The following is a 24,114-nucleotide window of genomic DNA, read 5'->3' as shown; positions in this document are numbered from 1 at the left end:
CGACGCGTGCGCCGATGACGAAACCATGCCACTTTCTACCGTCTTCCAGGGCGTAATCGTGCTCTCCGATCCGCTTTGTGTCCGTCTCATTGTTCGTTTAGCACTGGTTTATACCGCTAGCCAAGTGTTCTCGTGCACAGTGCCCAAAATTGTGCACTGCGCTAAACGAGGCAAACTCAGCAGCTCGCGCGCGACGCCGTCATCGAAAGTGCGCCGCACCGCTACAACGCGAGGAAAGAATACGAAGGTGGGGCGAGTGTTGCGTGCGGCCCGCAATCATCGAGCTCCGGTGAGGGAGAACCCAGGGAAGGATTGTCACTTGCAGAAGCTAGACGGGGCATGTGGAGAGAGTGTCTTTCTTGGCAGTGATGCTCGGCTATTAATGAACTAGTTAAAAGATTCTTGCGGCATTGTGTTTTCCAGAGGGCACGTAACAACTTCCAGCGTATAACAGAAAGTTGCAATGTAGCCGGATGAGGCAATATTTAATTCTCCGTAAATATTTAACAAGGTTCTTCATTATTTATTTGTATGAACCATTCTTTAAACAAAATAAGCAATTCGAACACGTGTCTTCTGGTCTTGGAGCAGACTCAAATTAGAACAACAAAACAGACCGCCAACCAAAGTGGTGTTGTCAAAGGCAGCTAGACGTTTTGGCTGCCAAACGGAAGCTCTTTTCAGACTGCAAGCAAGGCTTCTGTGCGGAAGCCCAAACGTCCAACCTCTTGCGACAGCTGCATTTTTGGTCAGCGTACGGGTCATTTCATTCCTTATATAAAGCCTTTAAAGAACTTTCATAATAGTGGTCGTCCTAACAGAAAACCCTCCGCAATGGCTGAGAAGATATGGTGTTCCACTTAGAGTACTGCACGGGCTTGTTTCGCCGATTCGGATATACATATATATATATAGTCACATCATAAAAAGCCAACAAACACTGACACCAAGGACAACGTAGGGGAAATTACTTGTGCTTAGTAGATGAAATAAAGAAACGACAAGTTAATTGAAATTAAATTGGATGAAAAAACAACTTGCTGCAGGTGGGAACCGTACCTACAACCTTCACATATCACGTGCGATGCTCTACCAATTAAGCTACCGCGGCGATGTTTCCCTATCCACTTTCTTGGGCAATTATGGGTCCTAGTAGAGCCCCGTGAGTGTTGTCCTGTGTCCTAGTGAGCCCTGTGAGCCATCGCCACCACTCAGACCTTGACGGCGGACGTGGTACCTATATACAATGTCACAGTCGGTAATGTGAAAAGAAGACGACGCTGACGGTGGTCTTAGCGATGACGAAGAAGTGTTTTTAGCAGTATCGCTGCCCTACGCTTGTTGGCTCAGCCATTAAAAGCCACTTGTAAATAGACAAACGCTTCTTCCTTCCCGTAACATCATTGGTGGAGGTGCGGGATAATCACTCGAGCAAGACGGAGCTCCGCAGCGGACGTAACCTGGCCGCCATGTCATCCGAAGGAGAGAGTTCAACCACGGCCCCGTCGTCGCCACCGACGCCACCAATGTGGGCACGACCGCGTTATCACCTACGCCAGTCGCCTCCTCTCTCCCGCCGAACGCAATTACTCGAATACTGAGCGCGAGTGCCTCGCCCTCATTTGGGCGGTGGGCAAGTTCCGACCCTACATATATGGTCAACCATTTACAGTTACAACCGACCACAACGCCCTTTGTTGGCTTTCCTCCCTCAAGGATCCCACCGGACGCCTCGGTCGCTGGGCCCTACGGCTGCAAGAATACACATACACTGTGGTCTACAAGTCGGGTCGTCTACATCAGGACGCCGGCTGCCTGTCTCGTCATGCCGTCGATGTAGCGGACGGTTTAGTGGATGTCGCACCGATATGCGTTCTTTCGCTCTCAGCGTTGCAAGACCTTGGCGCTGAACAACGATGCGATGAGTCGTTACGCCCCATTATCGAACGCCTGCTCTCTGCTCCGTCTGACCCATCCCTTCACATGTTCGTACTACAAAATGGCATCCTGTATCGCCGCAACATGCACCCCGACGGGCCTGAGCTCCTAACCGTCATTCCGTCGCATCTGCAACAGATTTTACTGCAGCAACTGCACGACGTTCGCACCGCTGGACACCTTGGTGTCACGCGGACCTATGACCGAATTCGGCGACGGTTCTTCTGGCCCCGTCTCAACCGCTCCGTCCGGCGCTATGTTGCCGCGTGTGAGTCGTGTCAACGCCGAAAAAGACCAGCTCTGCCTCCTGCCGGACTGCTGCAGCCTTTGGATATACCGACCGACCCTTTTTTTCGCGTTGGCCTTGATTTTCTCGGACCATTTCCTATATCCAAGGACGGAAATAGGTGGATTGCCGTCGCTACGGACGATACAACTCGCTATGCCATTACTAGAGCCCTACCGACCAGCTGCGCTACAGACGTCGCTGATTTCTTGCTTCACGACGTTATCTTGCACCACGGTGCACCTCGTCAACTTCTCACCGATCACGGCAGATACTTTCTTGCCAAAGTCATATACGACCTACTTCGATCATGTGCTACTAAACACAAACTTACTACCGCTTACCATCCTCAAACTAACAGTCTTACCGAACGCCTGAACCGCACAATCACTGACATGCTCGCAATGTATGTTTCCTCCGATCATCGCGACTGGGACGTTGCTCTACCATTTGTCACGTTCGCCTACGATTCCTCGCGCCACGACACAGCTGGCTATTCACCCTTCTATCTCCTCTTCGGCCGTGAGCCGACTTTGCCTTTAGAGACTCTCCTTTCGACCACACTCGACTCGCCGACAGAGTACACTCGGGATGTAATAGCCACGGCGACCCAAGCACGCCAGATTGCCCGCATTCGTCTTTCTGCTTCACAGACACTCCAGAAGTGCCATTACGACCAGCGCCATCACGACGTGAACTACGAACCAGGTGCTCTTGTGCTAGTATGGTATCCAACTCGGCATGTTGGTCTCTCCGAGAAATTGCTCTCGCGATACTATGGCCCTTACCGCATCCTTCGCCAGGTGACCCCTGTCACATATGAAGTGTCTCCGCTGAATGCTACGGTGCCTTCACCTCTCTCTGACATCATCCACGCCAGCCGTCTCAAACCTTACCGTTCTCAGACCGATGAGCCGCACCAATCAGGTGCTTTTTCCGACGGGGGTAATGTCACAGTCGCTAATGTGAAAAGAAGACGATGCTGACGGTGGTCTTAGCGACGACGAAGAAGTGTTTTTAGCAGTATCGCTGCTCTACGCTTGAATAGACGAACGCTTCTTCCTTCCCGTAACATCATATATATATATATATATATATATATATATATATATATATATAGATATATATAGATATATATATATATATATATATATATATATATATATATAAATAAACATGATCATAGTGCAGCATATCAGCCTTAGAAAAGGACAAACTCAGTATACTGATACTGTAGTAATCCGCGACTTCAATGCAAAAGTGGGGGCAAGCCTAGCTGCTGCACAAGCAATTGGCAGCTACGGCATTCCTTCGCCGAAAGTAATAACTGCGAATAATGAACACTTTTTTCAGGGAGTGCAGCAACAAAACGTGGACTTGGAAAAGCCCTAAGGGTGAAACAAAAATTGATTTCATACCTTCTTCCAATCCTATCATAGTGCAGGATGTAGAAGTGATAGGTAGGGTAGAGTGCAGTGGTCATACCTTAGTAAGGGCTAGGATTCGCCTAAATTTGAAAAGCGGAAAAACGAAAATGGTCAAGAAGAAACAGGTCAGCCTAGAGGCAGTATGGTTAAAGCCAGACATATTCAGGCTGGTACTTGCAAATAAATATGCAGCCTTAGAAGAGGCAGATGACGGCGACATGGAGATAATGAAGGAAACCGTAACAAGGCTGGCTTCAGAGGCAGCAGTTTAATTGGGAAGCAAGGCACCAAGGCAACTAGTAGGTAAGGTCTCTCAAGTAACAAAGTCTCAAAAAGAAACCACAAGTAATGAAAGTGTCCGACTATACAGATAAGAGAACTGTCAAAACTGATAAACTAGGCGAAAATAAAAGATATTCGAAATAATACCGCGACCAAGACTGACGAAACTGCAAAATACAGACGCAGCCTGAAATCAGTGAAAAGGAAACTCGGCATAGGACTAACAAAGATGTACGCACTGAAAGATAAGCCGGGTAATATCATCAGAAATCTCGAAAGTATAACTTTACACACGGTATATAGTGTGTAATGTTCCTAAAGTGAGTCACTTAGACACGTATGTAAAGAGACGGATGTCGTTCCCCATTTTAATCTCTTCCCCCTCGTATCTTCTTCCTCCTCTTCTTCACCTTCTTCCTCGTCTTCTATGACTTTGCTGGAGAAGACCGCTTCACTACTCCTGACTTCATTGTTCATAACTCCTGGTGTAATATTTGAAATCGTTGCTGATTGAGGCGTACTCCGTTTGCCCAGAGTCTCCCAAGTACCAGAGGGTCTTCAGGATACCGTGCTCCGAAGCAGTCTTGATTACTTGAAAGGGTCCAGGAAACTTGCCATTGGAAGAAAACTTGTCATTGCCTCTCCGTGCTAGAACCCGGTCGCCGGGTTATATGTCCGGTATAACGCTGCTGTGCCTTCTGTCAAAATTTCTCTTCATTCGATGTTTATATGCGTCTTGTTGTTTCGCCCTTTTCTTCCTCTCGGAAAGCTTTAGGTTATTAAGAAGGCCCAGTTCGCGATCCGCTGGAAATATGGGCACAGTCCCTGAAGCAGCGAAAAGAGGGCTGCATCCAGGACCACTCGTGCAAGAACGGTTGTGATGTCTCACAGCGGCTTCGAGGTAGCACTTCCAGGCACCTGCAATGTTCGGGTACATTTTTATGTACTGTTTTGTGTGTCAGATAGCACGTTCAGCATGGCCTTTAGCTGCTGGTTGATATGGTGAACAAAACTTTATTGTCATTTCTTGAACTCCCACCCACCCTGCAATCTTTTCGCTCTGAAAGGTAGCACACACTAAGATCGTTGAGTCAAGAAAACCCCCAGCCTTAAAAAGAGCAATGACGCTGTTGGCGTATTCCTTTCCTGCACTGGCCATAACCATCCTTGTAGATTAATCAACGGCCAGCAAGAAAGCTTGTGTTTTCCTGGCGCCTTCCCCATTCTTTCTGAGCTCCAAGAATACGAAATGAAACATTCAAACTTTGTACTTGAGTGCTATGTGGTTATCATTATATCTGTGGGCTGCCTGAACTTGACTTTATTTGTCTGGAACAGATGGCACGTTCGCATGTCGGTTCTGGTATCATCCTGCATACCTGGCCACGTAAATCGTTTAAGCCGCTTATTGTACGTGCGCCAGAAACTATTATGCCCCCCCCCCCCCTGGATTCTGGGGTGCCATGGCAGAGATGCAGTATATTGGGAACGATTGCGGCTGGAACATGATATTTCAATGGATAAACTTAATTTCTTTGGTGCTCTCCCACAGCTTCACGTGAATACTTTCTTTAGGATAGTTGAATGTGTTGACTTCCAGCAACCTAAACAGTGCATCGGCATTGGTGACGATGACAAGAAAACTGTATTCCCAGAGCTTTTCTTCAAAGGTAACTGCCATCAGGTAACTACCCGATTTTATCGCTTTTGGTAACCCACTAGCGATAAAATCTCATGCGGTTCCTTTCGACCTCGTGGTCAAAGCAATGTTTAGAAAAACTCTATATGTCACGAAAAAAAGAAGATATGGTTGAAAGGAGAGCTACAAGCAATGGTGGACGCTGGTATTATTCGACCGTCAGTATCGCCATTTGCATCGCAGGTAACTATTGCTCCGAAAGAAGACGGAGCTTTCCGTCTTTTCACAGATTACTGAGCTCTTAATCCACAAACTGAGCTCATACCTTACCCAATGCCCAGTATTGATGACATAATTGAAAAGATCGATGCTCGTCGTTGGTTTTCAAGATTATACTTTTGCAAGGGCTCCTGGCAAATTCCATTGACTGGAAAAATGAAAAAGTAGACTGCGTTCGCTACACCATTCGACTTATATGAATATAATCGACTACCTTTCTGCTGGAAGAATTCCCAGCGTGGTATCAGAAAATTATGGACGAAAGCATAAAGCCATACCTTGGCACGTGCTGCAACGTTTACGTTGATGATATAGTAGTTTATTCAAACCAAAGGAGCAACATCAGAAACACCTTTCAGAAGTTTTGAACGCTTTCAGTCTTCCACATCTCACAGTGAAATTAAAGAAAAACAACGAAACGGTATGTCACCAGGTGCACTGTTTGCCAGCGCCACAAGCAAACGACGATGGCTCTAGCAGGCTATTGGCAACCAGTTAGTACACCAACGTTAGCCTTTGAAAAAGTCGGCATCGTCTTGCTTGGCCCACTCCCAATCGCGTCAGCTGGCTGCCGCTGGATTATAATATTCGTAGATTACCCTACTCGCTACACGGAAACGGCGGCACTTCCATCTGCCAATGCAGCTGATGTCTCTTCATTTTTGTTGCATCACGTCATACTTCGTCACGGCGCTGCCCGGGTTGTCATCAGTGACCGTTGACGGCAATTCACCGCCGACGTTGTTAAAGAACTTTTACGGCTTTGTGGTTCTGCATATCGTTATTCCACTCCTTACCACCCGCTAACCAATGGCCTCACGGAGCGGACGAATCGAACCCTGAACGACGTGTTACCCATCTATGTCGCTGCTGACCACAAGAATTGGGACGCCGTTTTAAGTTTTGTAACGTACGCGCACAATAGTGCCATGCAGGAAGTTACCCCATATGCACCGTTCTTTTTGCTGTACGCACGCACTTCCCACAGCTTTCTGGACACTATTCCACCCTTATCGTGCCAAGAAGATCCTTTCGTCGCCCAAACTCTGTGTTGTGCTGAGGAAGCACGTCGACTGGCGCACCTTAGGACGTTGTCCTCTCAAGGCAACAGTAACAGTCGCTATGATGCGTGGCATATCCCCGTCAGATTTACTTTGGATGTTTAGTTGAGGACACCTGTTCGCCAAAAGGGATTGTACCACAAGTTTCTCGCTACATACACCGGACCATTCGTTATACTCACCCGCTTGAGTGATGTGAACTATGTCGTCGCCAAAGTGACAGCAAGTAAGCGGCGTTCCCGCGCGACGCAAGTTTTTCACGTGGCCAGACTCAAGCAGTACCATCATAGGTTCCTTTAACTCGCTCAGGGCACTTCCTGACCCCGCGTAATATGTCGCAGCACTGCGCGACTGAGGCAGAGAAAGAAGAATTAGAGTGCGCGCGCCTGATCTCGGAGTACTCTGCGTCGGCTGGGCCTGACCTGTAGCTTCCTCTCGTTTCACCCTGTAACTCGTTTCACACTGTAAATAAACATCATTCGTTATCCAAAACATACGTAGCGAGAGCTAAGGCAAAACACGGTTACCCTTAGTTAATCTTGGTTGTCAGTCCACGTTAGTCTGGTTGTCTAGCTATGTTGCGGCGTTTAGCCAGTCGTTCGGCGCGCTGTTTGTCTGTTTCCTGCGCGATTCGTTTTCTCTACATCTCGTTCCGATGTCGATTCCAGGCTTCCCCCTGCTTATCAGAATTGTCGCCGTCCATACTGCCGCCTCAACTGTTGTTGCGGCGCACGCGAGCTCTCTTTTTCAATCAGGCATGCGACGCAGATGGCAAAGTGAGCGGAGGCGAGCGCAACGAGGAATGCGGAGTTACGTCATAACAAACGGCGGCAGCGGAAAGGCGCGGCGCTGCACAGCGGCGGAACACCTGTGTCTTGGTGGCGTATGCGCAGTAATGGCGCATGCGCAGTAGTGACTAGGTTGTGAGAGAGACAGGAGTATCCGCGGCGAGGCGCACGTTGTGACGTCATGTGCCTCCTCAGAGCACCGCCACGGCGAAATCACAAGTTCGCGGCCAGTAAAGCTTTCGCTTTAAAAAAAATCATTTTTTTGGCATATTAGTGCACCTTTATCCCGTACACAGGCGTTCTAACGTAAAAACTGTTCCAAACTTTTCTATTCCAATTCTGCAATCAGCCCACCACGATTGGTCAAAAACTTTTTGGACCACCCCCCACGAGAACCGCGATAGCTCGCTATCTGCTAATATGTGTACACACTGATTATGCATAATTTCACAGAACAAAACAAATATAGTTCTTTCTGATTCAACGCCTTTTTGCCATCGGCTATTGCTCAAATGTTTTCGGGCAGCACACACATCACCTGGCTCTCACGCGCCGTCAAAGTGTCCAAGTGATGCGCCAAAGGGACCGTGTCAAAGTAATGCGTACGCGTTAAGATGCATTATTATGCCGAACAAAATTGAATTTCCTTGTGAACAGCCGCAAGCTGCCCCATTCCGAAAGAAGTAAACGATGGCTGCTGCCAATCACTCCAGCACGGGCTACTGGCCTCCGTCGGAGAGCATGGGTTCATTTACGTGTAATAAAACTTTTAGTGGGGCCGTGTAACAGTTTCGAGAACTTTCGGCACGTTTACGGCCTTGATCTGACAATTCTTTTTTGCTGAGGATCTGTATTAGAGCCATTCTTAACCTTCCGCTGGATGCCGCCGCGATTGTCGACGAGCCATCGCAAGCTAAGTAAGAGAAAGAAGACCAATCACCGGCACCAGGCTCTTTATCTGGTTATCGATATTCAGTGCAGTGGCTCCACATGAGCATGCTCCTCGCCTCTTGTGAGCCAATAAGATAAGGCAAGCCAGTCAGTGCAGGCGATGTTATTCGTTTTTCAAGCAAACAAAAGTGACCTCCTATGAACGAGGAGAGCGTTTGATTGGTCTGTTGATACAACCCGGCGGGTGATCACCCGATGCTTGCTTCGGTGGTTACGCAAATTTGACGTCAGGAGATTGTAATAAAAACATATTGGAATATTTTTACGTTCTAGGGCCCGAGTACCGGCATCCCAAGTCTTGTGCTCCACGTCTACGCAGATTCCTAGCATGTCGGCGAGGGTCTTGTTCAAGCGCTCCGTAAGACCATTCGTCTGCGGGTGGTACGCACCTGTCCACCTGGGGCTTGTCTGCCTAAATGATAAAAGGTGTTACCCAAACGCCAGTCTATAACGTAGCGTGTCGAATTGTCAGTGCATATGTACAAAGTAAAAAAAAGAAAAAAAAGAAATAAAGATGAAAAAGGTAACAAAGAAGGAAGAAAGGAAAAATGAAAGAATACAAAATAATAAAACAGACAAAAAGAACAACGAAATTGTGTGCTGGTGCCTTCTTTCAACTAATATAGCATAACCGCCGTCGTCATCAGCCGATTTTATGTCCACTGTAGGACGAAGGCTTCTCCCTGCGATCCCCTATTATCCCTGAGCTTTTCCACTATGCGAACATGGAAGACCAGCGAAGCTGCCTTGCTGAATAGCTTTATTGAGTTCTATATAGCGCTTATATTATGTTATGTCTAATCCAGGTACATAGCCGCCATATAACACTTAATATAGCTATAGAGCAAAACAGATTCGCTGTTCTTGCATTTTCACATAGTGCAAGGGCTCTGAATTTCTTGCTTCCAGGCTTCGTCACGATGGCGGCATCTCGTTCATATGTCGTTGAGATGGCCTTTCGGCGTCTTCGTGGGCGGCATAGCATCTTCGTCGGTTCGATGAACAGCAACCGCACCTCAATCGGTTGCTGCTTTTAGTTTTCCCTATATGGGCTTGCCGGCCAACCCCAGGATGGAGCGGTGTGTGGTTGGCGTTGCGGGGACAGGTAGCGGCCGGCTGACGGTGAACGGGACGATCGTCGAGGGCTACACTGAGTGGCGGCTAGGTAGTGAGGGATATGCAAGGCGACGAACCCTTGCAGTACCAAATCACGGTATGGGCATCGACAATAGACTTGACATGGTGCGCGTCTCCGCATTGGCAACCTAGCGGATGGTGATCAGAAGCGCGCCATGCGTCTGTCTTCCTCGGGTAGTGGCGCTGTGCGACAGACGGGTGAGCAGGCGGCGGCGGTGGCAGAAGACAGAATTGCGGCAGTAGGGGGCCCTGGGCGTGAACTTGGACAGGGACGGCGAGCGACGGCCACTAGTGGTGCAGGTCGAGGCATCTCTCCTTTGTGCCTCTCTCACTTTCTGTCGAAGTTGGTCCTTCGCCATACCAGTGACTGAGGGCACCAGAAGTTGCGACCAAGCTAGCATCTTGCGCAATGCCTGACGCACAATTGCCCTCATGGTCTCTTGGAGCTCGCCGGAGCCCAGTACACGGATAGCCCACTGAGGCGTGAGCACTTGGCGGTTGTATTGCCTAGCGTGCTTTCGCATACTTTTTCCCACCGTCATTTCATCTGTCAAAAACTCAGCTATGGTCTTCGGCGGGTTGTGGATCGCTCCAGCGGATAGTTTTTGCGTTACGCCTTGCTTCTTTTCTGGGTCGGCGTGCCGGAAATAACGTGCCATCTCTTTCGTGAAGAAGGCGATGATCTCATTGGGTAGTTTCCCTCGGTTTTCCAGCAGAACATGGACCCCTTCTTTTCGCACAACGCTCGTTAAGGTCCTCAGGAAGTTACTGTGGAACAGGTACCATTTTGTGAGGGTGGACTCCCGGTTCTCGAACCAAGGAGAAGTACCCATGGCGTAGCTTATCCTCACAGGTCCAGTTGTTGTAGATCGAGATCCTTTTTAAGGTTTCCAGCCAGGTTTCGGGATCCTTCGACGAAGCTCCATGGAAGGTAGGCGGCTCCACGGAAGGTAGGCGGCTTGTTGAGTGGACAACAATCTTCCTCGTCATATCAGGAAGAAGTCCGTGCTCCGGGGCAGTCCCTGCAGTCAGCGGTTAGCTCGCTGGTCCTTGGCGACGTTCTTGTTGCATTTGTGGTTCGGCCTTGGATCGCGCCTTTACGGCGGCGTCCGGTACATGAATGCACCAGCACCGCCACCAGATGTCACTTAGTAGCGACTGTAGTTAACTAAGTTTTTACTGTGGGGACTAATGGCCGCAAAAGCAAGTTACACTCAAAGCACAAGGATAGAGGTGAAAAAAGTCGGTCATCGTCGAAATTTCATCTGCCAGTCGAGCACGTTGGCTTTTATACATAAAATATTGAAGGTTTCAGAGTAATCGCTGGTGCCCGTGTGTCTTTCAAAAAGTTATACACAATTCGCATCGCGTATTAAGTAAGCTTCGGTGACAAGACACAACGAATTGAACTATCTATAACATTCTAGCAAGTTCCAATCATGCGGGCGCCTCTTGCGCTGAGCGATAACTCTATGTTCTTCGTGGGTGAAATGCAGTCCCCGAGATATCAATAAATAAGTGCACGTGTCATATCACGGAAATGCACGTAAAAAGCTGCGTCCAAATATCGCATTAGCATGTATCATAATCGTCAGTGAATTTTTACAGCCAAGCTGTATATAGCTACTCTCCGCCGGTAGCCGATGTCCGTCCGTCTATCTGTCACTTCGACGTAAAAACTTTTTCGCCTCCAGTTTTTTGTGAGTGCTCTGTAGCTCTCAATTTAATGTAGGTACCTTGGAAAAAATTATACTGCAATTGGCGGCTAAGAGGACTCTATCATTACACTGAGTTTTATTTACCTGTCATATTTAGTTCGCAGTGAAGTTGTGAACGGTACGGTCTGCTGTCAATACATGGCCGTCTGTGGAAGAAGTAAGGTTCCAGAAAACGACTCTAACTCTTCCTTTGTCCATAATATGCCAGAATAGCCTAAATGACAATTAGCCCTTAGACGATTCTAACATTAGGACGACTTGCATCTGCTTTTCTTAAATACGTAGTTCGCCGTGAAGTTATAAATATTGTGGAATGCCCGTCTGTTCTCAATACACGCACAGCTACGGGAGGGAAAAGGACAGTCCGATGTTTGCATAATTAATAATACCAATACTCATACTGCTAATAATATTAATAAAAGTAATAGATTCATAAATGTCTCGATTGAGGTAAAACACACCATACCTTCGTTGCTCATCCTTCACAAAGTGGAGTGGTTGATGAATTTTATTATAACAAAGATTTGTTTACCCACTTCCCCTCTTTGGGTTTGGGTTCGTCGCTGAAGAGCGTATTTTGCGTATTGGTGTGTCGAGTTTATGTGGCACGCTTGCCACCCATCAGCCGTGGCTTACCTTTTCAGACTTCACTAAATGTGCATTCACCACCACGCACCTAGTTTCACTACTGGTAGGTTCTATGGTTTCATTGTGATTCATTCTCTGAATACGCAAATTGCATAGGGTCGCGTGGTAGTGATGGTGAAGAAAGCAGCATAACTGTAAATGGCGAAACTCGTGTCTTATTGGGCGAACCCGGGCCCTCAAAAACAGGCTGCACTCAAAGTACTACAATAGAGGCGAACACAGTCGGCGATCGTCGAAAATCTGATCAGCGGGTCCAGCACGTCGGCTTTTGTACATGAACCATCGATCGTTCCAGAGTGATCGTTGGTGCTACGTGTCTTCCAGAAGGTTCTACACCATTCGCGTCGCGTATACGTGCAATCAATACATAAGGTTCGGTGACAACAGATAGCGGATTGAACCATCGATACCATTGCAGAAATATCTGATACATGCAGGCGCGTCCTGCGCTGAGCGATAACATTTGTTAGACAATGAAACGCAGTCATTCGATAAACAAGCACACGTGTCAATGCTCCCCCTCTTACCCGCCGTGGTTGCTGAGTGGCTATGGTGTTAGGCTGCTGAGCACAAGGTCGCGGGATTGAATCCCGGCCATGGCGGCCGCATTTCGATGGGGGCGAAATGCGAAAACACCCGTGTACTTCAATTTAGGTGCACGTTAAACAAGCCCAGGGGGAAAAAATTTCCGAAGTCCTCCACTATGGCGTGCCTCATAATCAGAAAATATTTTGGCACGTAAAACCCCATGATTTAAATACTCCCCCCCCCCCCTTAAGAAAACACAGTCCCGATGCTATCAACATAAAAGGAGAAACAAAAACAAAAGCACACTTACTAAGAAAATGTTACAAAAAAACTAAGTATAAAGTAACGTAGTCCAAAGGAAGCTCAAAACTCAGCTATGCGAAGTCCCAAAGTTCGTTAGCGCTGATAGAATGGCCTAAATCGGACAACATGGACGATTTTAGGTCATGAGCGGCGGCACTGAGATAGCGAAAGGTCGTCTGGCACGGCCTCATGGTCGAGTACTCCAATGCGTCGCATGATCTATTATGGCTCATTCACAGCGGCGACTTGAGGAGGTCGCGCGACCAATTGCGACTCGCGATCAAAAAGCGACCGAAGGTGACTGATGTTCACACCGGCAAGCCCGACGGAGCGCGACCTGCAAGTCGCGATCCCGGAGATTATCGTTCTCAGCGAGAACTCTCGGAATATACGCGGAATTCGCCGCGACGGGGGAGTAGGCCGGATGTAGACACGTGAGTGTTCACTTCCGGTGCGCCGCTGCTTGGTTTATCAGCTTTGCGACCACAGTCGCGTGACTGGAAAATCGCGCAGGGAGCGACTGGCCTAAAATGGTCACTTTTCGAGGAATGCGACTGTGTGCGACTATTTGCTACTAGTCGCTTTGCGACCAACTTGGTCGCGTGACCACTGTCAGTCGCCGGTGTGAATGAGCCCTAAGGGTCCGAAATAGCGGCGTAAAAGCGTCCCGCTATGTGCTGGCCGGCGTATAGGGATCGAAACCGAAGCACGTTCGCCACGCTGGTATTCCGCGTTGCGTCGTCGAAGATTGTAGTGTCGGCTGGCGGGCGAGCTGTCGGGCGTCTTCAGCACGCTGGAGATTGGCGGTGACGTTGACGTTTTCTTCGTCGGTGACGTCCGGCAACATGACATCGAGAGTCGCGCTAGGGTTCCTGCCGTAAACCAGATTGAATGGTGGGATTTCTGCTGTTTCTTGCGTTGCCATGTTGTAATCGAACGTTACTTACAGAAGGGGCTCTATAACGTAAAACTATTCTAAACTATTCTATTCCAATTCTGCATTCAGCCCTCCCCAATTGGTCAAAAACTTTTTTGAACTACCCCTACTTCACCTGTCTGTCACGCGATGTCACGAAAACCGCGATAGCTCCTGATCTGATATGACGTGTACACACTGAATATGCATGATTTGACCGAACAAAAGAAAAATAGTTATTTCTGATTCGACGCCTTTTCGCCATTACCCGTCGGCTACTGGTGAAAAGTTTTCGGACTGCACCCGCTTCATCTGTCTGAAACGCGGCAACACAAATCCAGAAGAACTCACCGCGTCAAAGTGACGTGTAGGCAAGCCTGTGGCATGTTGCGTGTTTCGCGTCCAAGCCTTGAGTTGCGCCAACATCGAAAGGACAGCAGCGCACCGCCGGCGTCGGTGAACGAAACCAGAACTAAGCCTTTTAACGTAATTCTATTGTAAAACAAATAACCCTAAGACGTTGAAATAATTAGCTTTCAAAGTAAGTTATTAGCAGGTACAATGTAGATTATCTGAAAAGTGTAACGGTTTCATATCTGAAACGTGTAAGCGTTTGTCCGCGTAATGGAGTCGTCAGCGCCGAACAGGCGTCGGGAGCAGACGACGGCAGCAGACGACCTGAAAGTTTTGGCAGAACCGCTGGAAGCAAGCTGTATGCCTCCTAATGCCGCCCAATTATCATGTGCACTGCTGTGCAAAATGGTGCAACAGTTTCGGCTTCAAGAATGCGAACCGTTTCTTCAAAGGTCCTGCGGATCACAGGTACGTGCGACCACATCCGTTTCTATGACTGTCGCGTAACTTTGGGAAGCAAAAGTAAGCGCGCTATTACGCAACAAATCCGTTATTTGAAACAGTTACAGGCTGCGTGTCGTGTCAACGAGTGTAGCAGTATTTATTTTATTCTTGCTTTTAGTCTACTTTTCGGCAAATATACACGAGGCAGTTGAAAGCAAATTACATCTCAATGTGCTGATTCGGGCGGGCCAAAGGCACGCGCATCGCATTTCTCTGACGGTGAAAATGACTTTTATGCGAGAGACACACTTGGTCGCTTGTTATATTTCTGCCCGCATACTTTGCAAGAGGCAGCTTTCCGCATAAGTGGCACTTCAAGTGACTCGCCTTAGATTAAGTGCTTCTGCAGACAAGCGGATATGTTAGCAGGCGATTTCCCAGTCTGTTGACTCAACGCCACGGTAGATGTATGCGCTAATTCTGAAATACTGTTTTGATGTATGTTGTACAGATAGAGAGGACAATTAATTATATGTGACGAAATGATCGGTTCCGGAAACGGAGTTGCGTTGCCGCGAAGGTAACAAAACTCGATTGCTCGAGGCCGCAAAATTTACTCGCGCGGGCGCGGCACGGCGACTGTACAAACACGTATAGTGAGCTTCCGCGCGCGACGGCGGTCCTTCACTGGGCGAGCCGACGTTGTAAAACACGCAGATCCAGGAGATAAATGTCTGAAGAGGCGGTGCTCGAGAAGGAGAATCCTTCAAAGCGCTGAAGGCCGCGCTTAGCGGAAGAGCTGTGTACTGTCCGGCCCACGTTTCATGGGCACGTTTTCGTTACTAGTAGTTCTGTTTAATAAGTTACGTATGATCAGCTTTTTTTCAGTTTTTTCTTGAATACATTCATGAAGTTACAGGACAAGCATACTTAATGAAAAATTTTGCATGTTTGGCTAATGAAAATTTATCGTACACATATCAAATACTATAGGTAGTCATTAGCATATGGCATTTATCTGCATTAAACTGTCATACCATTCACATTCCAAGCTGTTGCTTTTCTTGTATGAGTAGTATAGAATTCAGAAGTGCTAAACAGAACAATCGATCAGCTTCGTTTCTTATCATTTGAGATTGAAAGCCTGGCTTCAGTATGCAAACAAGCCGGATCTTTTGATCAAATCAAGGAGTCAAATACATGGAACACGTGGGCTTTGCTGCAAACACTTCACACGGGATTACTTCACAAGTGATGCCTGCACAATGCTCACACGAGGAGCAGTCCCCTCTGTGAAGGTGTGCGAACGTAAACTTAGGCCCTTGGTGCACCAAGGTGAACGTAATTTATCATTGAACAAGTATACCTAGGGAAGCATATTTAGCGCCAGGAAACAAGGACGTAAGGGAGACGACAACACAGTCGTCTCCCTTACGTCCTTGTTTGCTGGCGCTAAATAGGCTTTCAATTTACCAACACGCCCAACAAATGGCAAAGCATACCTAAGGAGTCCCTTGGTAACCCACTATAAATGTGTGTGATGTATTCGAGAATGTGAATGTGAATGTGAATATATATTTTTTATTGCAGACTTTTTCAAATATGTCATGCAAGAAAGTAAGCCGCTTATTAGAAAAAAAGAAGATTCCATCCTAAGCAGAGTGAGTTATTTTTTAAAATGTGCCAGAGTAAATTTTCAAAGCACAGAGGAATGATCTACTTCATTATTTCTTTGTTTATGAAAGCTTGCGCTACATGCCTAAGCGAATAGTTCTCTGTGGTACAGTTCTCTTTTTTTTCATTTTTGCAGACATGCTCCAAAAAGACAACTCTCAGCATGACCATGGTAAGCATCCGCTATTAGTTTATGCAGCGGTAACATGCCTGATATAAAATATTGTCTCATTGCCCTGTCAACCGCCTTCACAAGTACTGAACAGTATTTTGTCAATGCAGACTACTGCCGAGCACCTGTGGCACTGCGATGGCAAGGCGCAGACGCAAACAAACGTTTTCATCAAAATACCGTGGCTACATGTTACATTCTACATTTCGAAAACTAAGCGTAAAAAATTTCATTAGCAATTGAAATAGCGCCTTAGCCTCATCAGCGTTTGTGGCTGCTGGCTCCTGCGGTGTAGTTACTTTCCTCACAGGTGTAACTAACCTTTTATGGAAAACACGGGGAAGGCGGGAGATGGAAATTCAAGATGACGAACAAAACGAGAACAAGGTGAAAGCAAGAGCTAATGTTTCAATAAGTGGACTTTTCTTCAATGCCTTGAAGAAGGCAAGTCCACTTGTCAAGATGTTGGCTCCTGCACTCACCCTGTTCTCGTTTTGTTCGCTTTTTATGACTCTAACCAGTGCCCCTGCAATAGGGTAACCAAATAGCTTCGTGAATCCAAAGCTGCCGCTTCAATACTTGGGCATATCAAGCTTACTGCAAAACATTGAGTTACTAAGTACCTGCATGTAGGAACACCCATTCTTTAAAGCCACTATGTTGCACTGCTTGCTCCTTCACCCCCATTCTGCCGAAAGAATTTGTCTTGCACAACAAGCCAATGGCCAACTCTACATACTTCAGATGGTAGCTGCAGTGTTTCCTCATAATATTTCTTAACTTTAAATTTCACCGAGACATAGAATCTAAAAGAAGCATTTTTCTACGCAGAGAATGCTCAGCTTCACAGCAGTGGAGGAGAGGACGACAATTGCCCCTCTGGTAAGTTTTCGTTCACTTTTTAGAATGGTTAGCATGTGAACAGGTTGTCTCTTTGTTCCCGAGACCTCAGTCACCTAGATGTACTTCATAGCAGTGTTTTGCCACTGCAGTCATTGCAGTGCTTAAGTGCAAGATGCATACAGCAAAAGAAAAAGCTGTGATATGCAAGTGGTTTCATCGCTCAGCTATATATGCGAAAAAATGTGAAACTTGTTTCACTACAGAACTTCTTTATTGCATTCGCAATAAAGTACTATACAACCTCCGCTTCTGTGGGTGTTGGTATGATTGTTTCATTTGTTTTTTTCTACTTTGCAGATGTCGACTTGGCCACAACAGCCACGCCCCTGTTATCGGAGCCAGTCGACCTGACAGATGAATGTAAGTGCACTCATAGATTGCATGTTGCACTACTGTATATCCTAGAGTTTAAAAAGGCACTTAAACACAAACTACCGCACAGTGAAAAAATATGCCCACTTGATCAAGGTGGGCTACTATACCGTGGGTATAAGTGTACTGTAACAAAAATACAGTTCTTAAAATTATTCTAGAATCCTTAGACATTCAAATAAAGTGCCTCTATAAGAATGTGCCAGCAATACATAAAATTGAGGAGCTTACTTAATTGGATGACAATATAAAAGGGGCGATGAAAGTGAGTATTTATATAACCTCCTCTGTAGGCCATTCGATTTGTTAAAGAAATGTCAAACGTTTCATAGAATTCATATATAACAGCATATAACTGCAAGGCTTGCTTTTGTTACTTCTAAGCATTGCATGTTGTAAATTTAAATAATGAATCTTGATAACATAGGTGAAAAATAGATACAGTAGCAGAATTCCTTTTGCACTACAACAATTTCAAGTGCACTCAGACTTTTAATGCCCGTCATGCAGATGTCAAGCACAACGCACAATGACTTAACTGCACATTTTTGCACATATGTCCAACGCCCTTCAAATCACTAAGAAATAAAAAATGGAATTGAAAACCTTCGCTTAGGACATTTCAAGTTATAAACATTTATACGAATGATTTTTTCGCCACACTGTAGTTATTGAGCACATTGTGCAATTTGTTGCTCACTTTTAACATTCAGTTGACCTTTATATATAGCATAAATTATTAGTGTTCCACTTTTCTAAATTTATTTCACTAATGTGCACCTAACTTAGGATGGCGCTATACAATCGGTACAAAAATTAAGGTACCAAACAAGTTTTTATAGAAGTTCTGTATGATGATCCTGCAAACAAAGAGGCTGTCATAGTCTATGCTTGCCCACGCCACATGAAAGTCGTGTGCTGCTATTCAAAATAAATTCAACCATAACAGCAAGTAATTCTTTTTATTTGCCTTTTAGGTCCTGCTGGTACCAGTGGTCCTTATGGAGAAGTCGGGACCACTGAAGAACATGCTGCATCAAGCGAACAGCCAAAGGTGCCCGCAGCAACACCACGCACCCCAAAAGCAGCCCGTAGGAAACGTGCCTCTGCATACACCCCAAAAACTAAAATGCGCCTTCATGAAAATACCACTCGAAGTGAGAAGTACCTAAAGGCATTGGCACGAATTAAGAACAAGCACCAGGCCAAATGCAAAACACGTAATGAGGCACTGAACAGGATTGAGGCGCATATACCAAGAGACCTTTTTGAACTGGTTAAAACTCAAATATTGCTCGGCTCTTTTCCAAAATCTAAAAAAACACTGGTCCAAAGAAATGTAGCAATTTAGTTTACATTTATTCTTCCATTCCCCAAAAGCTTATCGCTTCTTAAGGGAGGTTCTTCATTTGCCCCATGTGAGGACACTGAGGCGCTGGCTGGCAGACATTCCCATGGCACCTGGTATCATACCAGGCATGGCATATCAGGCATACCAGGTATGCCTGGCATATCGAGAAGTTGGACGCAGCCAGTAGCCTTTGTAGTGTGCCACAATGCAACTTCAGCCCATTTAATGCCACGGCTTTTGCTTGCTTTAATACAACAGCTTGAAACAAAAGGTGTCTTGGCTGAAGCAGTGATCTGTGACGAAGGCTCAAACAGTGTGAGCTTGTCAAAAATGCTCATCCATTCTGTCCATGAGCCGTTCTTTGTTGTAAACAATCGAAATGTATAGTTCATGTTTCACACTCCACACCTCATCAAATGTGCAAGAAACAATTTGAGGCGACGTAAACTTACAATTGGCTCAGAGGTTGTGGAGTGGAAACGCATTGAAACCCTGTACACAAAAACTCGTAACATTGATCAGGAATCTAACAGACCTACTGAACATTTGAAAAGCATATTGGCCAAAAAACTTCGAGAACAAGACATCTACAGGATGCCTTTCACTAACATGAGAGTGAAGTATGCAATGCAGGTTTTCGGTGAATCTGTTTCTGTTGCACTGCTCACTCCTATTGCCATTGGAGAGCTTCCTGTTGGCGCAAAAACTACTGCAGAATTCGCAGAGAGGATGGATAAGGTTTTTGACACCCTCAACAGCTCTGCAGTAAAAAAAACAAGACGAAAAATTGAGGTACGTAATGTCACAGGGCTCGGAGCACCACACCTTCCTTGAGTCGTGCATTAATTGGATTGCCCAATGGCACTTCGGTGGTCCTCGGGACAAGCAGCCCCACACAATCAGAGGATGGCAAATCACAATCAAAGCCTTGCTGCTGCTGTGGACTGATCTAAAGCAAAACTTCATTTATTCGAATCTGCAAACACGGCGCTTACAGCAAGACATATTCGAGAACTTCTTTGCAACCATTCGCCAAAAGCATGGTTGCAATGAAACACCCAATGTGTGTCAATTCATAGCTTCCCTCAAACATATCTGTATAGGAAAACTTTTCAGTCTATCTGCACAGGGTAACTGCGAGGTGACAACAAATGCATTCCTCCGCAACATCGAGGATGCTTCTGCATATGTGTCACCAAGCATTACACCTACTATGAGCCACAGCAGACAGCAAGACTTTGACTGTGCTGACCCGCAAGCACCTTTACAAGAGGCCATTGACATGATATATGAGAATTCCATACATCATGTTACTGGAACTCTTGTAAAGAACTTTCTTGCCCTGAAGACCACTGACTGCACTTGCGAAAGCCAGTTACCTGATAAAGATGGGGGTGTTCTTTCTGGGAGAAACCAATTTTTTACACTCCTCAAGGAGAATGGCGTTCCGGACCACATGTTCAGCTCAATTACAGTAACCACTGAATAGTGTACAGAATATATAAAACAATTAGACACCTGCTTCCAACAAGACATGCAGTATTGCATACATTTCACAAATATGTGCAAGAATCTCGCAGAGAAAATGCCTAAACTGCCAAATCTATTCTGTTCGTATAGCTGCAACAATAAATTTGTAAGCATATTTCGTAGGACAAGGCTGTGTTGGCACACCACATTTATTAACAAAACCACAGAAACAAGGTCAAGACAGAGTGCCCCTGCCAGGAAAACGCGCAAGCTGACCAATTAGAAGAGAGCATATGATTACCTGCAGCATAGCTACACAAGTTGCTTCACTCTTTCACAGTTGACCAAGTGCTTCATATGCACATGCGTTTTCCAGCAGATACTTCATTTTCTGTTTCGCCGTAAAAGGTACTTGTGAAGTTTGACTGCTGGTTCGGTAGAATGCTGTTAATATATTTTTTTTTAAATATTGGATAACAAAGAGGAATTTATAATGGGTGCCTCTATGGCGTGTTCCTGATGAATGGGCGTTTTTGCACTCCACCGCCATAAAAAATATTGGCGCTGTAGTGGCATATGGAACTTCCTATACTGTGCTCAGCAGATGAGTGACACAGCCACTGGACCACGGCATTGGGCAGAGTATTTTCCACTGACCCTAATGATTAAGTCAGCTAGAATGCAGCTGAAAGACATAAGTTATTGCAGTACACTGCACAAGCTTATATACCTTGGGTTTCTGCAAAGTATTTCTTTTACGTGCACCAATCAAATTCTGGGGTTTTATGTGCCAAAACGATATTTGATTATGAGGCACGACGCAATGGGGGCTCCAATTTTGAGCACCTGGGATTTTTCAATGTGGACCCTATGCACGGTACCCGAGCGTGTTTGAATTACGCCCCTAACGGGGATGCGGCGGCCGCGAATAGAACCCGCCACCTCGTGGTTAGCAGCGCAACGCCACAAACACGGCGGGATTTTCGTGCACATCATCTACTACACAATTTCCTTCTGCGAGGTTGACCGCTACAATGTGCCGTCATACTCAGCGTTATTTTTCCCTACGATAGTCGGTAGGCTCAATATATGTATACACACACAAGATGCCTCAGCAACTGCCTGTTCAGTGGTGGGTATTTGCGTTGGCTACACGTTAGGCCGAATAAAACAATACGGTGTATGCAGAAGCGTTACCGTGGATGAAAATTATAATTGCAATGAACACCTCCCAGACTGTCTTTAATGTGACAGAACTTTTGTTCACATTACGCACATTTGGTTTTCTGTTACATGAACAATTCAAAACGGCATGTAGCAGTGTATGCAATGTGAATGAAAACTATTTGGCGTGTATTTCATGTACGTGTATATTTGCTGATTTCACATACATGAACTTCTATGAACTGCACTCCCACGGCGCATTACCTCATGCAGCGAAACGAATGCCATAAGCACTCATTTTCTACGCCACTGAAATGTGTGACGGTTATTTTTTTTGCCTGTTGAGAAAACTTAAGCAAACACACATATATAAGCAATTCCAAGTGAAGCGCGTACAAAACATGTATGCATATGTTTTGAGTAACCCTTTTGTGCAAGTATGCAAAGCCTTCATAACGTGCTCATTCAAACGGACTTTTTAAATGTGCACACATTGCGACTTGCGTGGCTCTCGCAGACATTGAGTGTGTGCGCGTACAATTCTGTACAAAAATGCAAACAATGTACATTTATATTTGACGGCAATGCCACTGTAATAAAGAATTTTGCGTATTTACACACTGCTTTGTTGGCGTCTTGCGAGCGAACGGCTGAATCGCCTACGCCGCACAACGAATGTCCATCTCGGTTTCTCGGCAAACTGAGAGAAAATTCAATTTGAAGTTCTAGAACAAACAGGTGAGACAAACAAACCAGGGTACAACGTTGTAACCAAGCTGGCGTCTGCTACGAGTGGGCTGGCGTCACTGCCGCATGCAAGCAGCCATATCGGATTGTTTATCGTTCGACCGAGTTTGACTCGCGAACAGACGCTACGCAGCCATCGAGCAGCAGAATCTTCTGCGCTATCAAACATATAATATATTATCTCGTGCAAAAACTATACATTGCAATGAAAGCTTTCTATTTCTATTTCTTATGAGTTGAAATTTTATCAATTTCGCAGTACACCTTGCCCTTTATGCAGTCGTTATATATTTTTTTAATGTTCGTGCCACTACCTTTAGAAGCCAGACGGCGCTGTCGTCGCCTCTAAACTTCGGTCACATTGGCTCTATGGAAATGTCACTGGCTTGGTGTAGGCGTTAAAGATGTATTAATATGCCAAACAAAACTGAATTTTCTTCAGAATAGCCACCGGCTGCCCCGTTCCGAAAGGAATAAAAGATGGCTGACTCCAATCGCTCAGGCACTGGCTACTCGTACCTACCTGACAGCATGGGTTTGTTTCCGTGTATTATATTTTTGCATGGCCGTGTAACATTTTCGAGCACTTTCGGTACGTTTACGACCTCGTTCGGCCAACCCTTCTTTGCTGAGGATCAGTTCTGGCGTCATTCATAAGCTTCTGTTACATGCCACCGCGATTTTCGACCAGCCACCGCAAGATAAATAAGGGAAAGTGGACCATTCGGAAACGCCGGCACCACCTTCTTCATCCTGTTATCGATTTTAGGTGAAGTAGCTCGGCTTCACCGAATCCCACTCCACTTGAGCGTGCTCCTCGCCTCTTGTCAACCAATTAGGTAAGACAAGCCGCTGAGTGTCGGAAATGTTATTCGTTTTTCCAGCAAACAAACGTGACCTATGAACGAGGAGAGCGTTTGATTGGTCTGTTGAGACAACCCGGCGGGTGATCGCCCGATGCTTGCTTCGGTGGTTACGCAAATTTCACGACAGGAGTTTGGAATAAAAACATATTGGAAGAGTTTTACGTTGTAGGGCCTCAGTACCGCATCCCACGTCTTGTGCTCCATGTCTACGTACATTGCTAGCATGTCGGCGAGGGTCTTGTTCAGGCGCTCCGAATACCATTCGTCTGCGGCTGGTAGGCACCTGTCCTCCTGGGGCTTGTCTGGCTGTATTCCGAATGGCTTGGGTGAGCACTACCGCAAAGTACGTTCCTTTGTCATTGATGAGGACTTCATGGGCACCATGTCACAGCAGGATAGTCTCTATAAAAATTTCGCCACTTCGGTAGCGCTAACGTTCAGCACAGCTTTAGTTTCAGCGAAGCGGGTGAAGTAGTCCATCGCCAAAATGATTCACTTAGTTCGGGATGTTCACGTTGGAAAAGGTGCCAGAAAATCCATCCTGATCTGCTGAAATGGTCAGCAAGGGGACTTGATCAGCTTTAGTAATCCCGCTGGCCTTGTTGGTGGTGGCTTGCGTCGTTGAAAGTCTCGGCATGTTTTGATGTTTTGGGCAACTTCGGCAATCAGGCGCGACCAGTAGTACCTTTCATGTAT

The 24,114-nt window shown here is 46.2% G+C and overlaps 2 protein-coding genes across 2 annotated transcripts in view; both read left to right on the top strand.

Moving 5' to 3' along the window:
* LOC139059024 (collagen alpha-1(II) chain-like) overlaps window positions 1-24,114 on the top strand; it is a 1,291,347-nt gene that overhangs the window by 731,704 nt on the left and 535,529 nt on the right. The gene's annotated exons all lie outside the window — the stretch shown is intronic.
* On the top strand, window positions 16,253-19,254 carry LOC139059578 (uncharacterized). The gene is made up of 5 exons (XM_070538010.1): window positions 16,253-16,360; window positions 16,510-16,545; window positions 17,377-17,427; window positions 17,746-17,808; window positions 18,798-19,254. The coding sequence occupies exons 2-5, from the start codon at window positions 16,512-16,514 to the stop codon at window positions 19,169-19,171; spliced, it is 522 nt and encodes a 173-aa protein (XP_070394111.1). The 5' UTR covers window positions 16,253-16,360; window positions 16,510-16,511; the 3' UTR covers window positions 19,172-19,254.

This window comes from Dermacentor albipictus, chromosome 4 (assembly GCF_038994185.2).
Source record: "Dermacentor albipictus isolate Rhodes 1998 colony chromosome 4, USDA_Dalb.pri_finalv2, whole genome shotgun sequence".
Taxonomy (NCBI): domain Eukaryota; kingdom Metazoa; phylum Arthropoda; class Arachnida; order Ixodida; family Ixodidae; genus Dermacentor; species Dermacentor albipictus.
The sequence above is the reverse complement of the archived record's forward strand: the minus strand, read 5'-3'. Positions and strand labels throughout refer to the sequence as shown.

Coding starts and splice junctions, on each gene's coding strand:
- LOC139059578 (XM_070538010.1), top strand. CDS start 16,512: ATGCTCCAAAAAGACAACTCTCAGCATGACCATG. Junction 16,546..17,376: donor CAACTCTCAGCATGACCATG/GTAAGCATCCGC, acceptor TTTTCTACGCAG/AGAATGCTCAGCTTCACAGC. Junction 17,809..18,797: donor AGTCGACCTGACAGATGAAT/GTAAGTGCACTC, acceptor TTTGCCTTTTAG/GTCCTGCTGGTACCAGTGGT.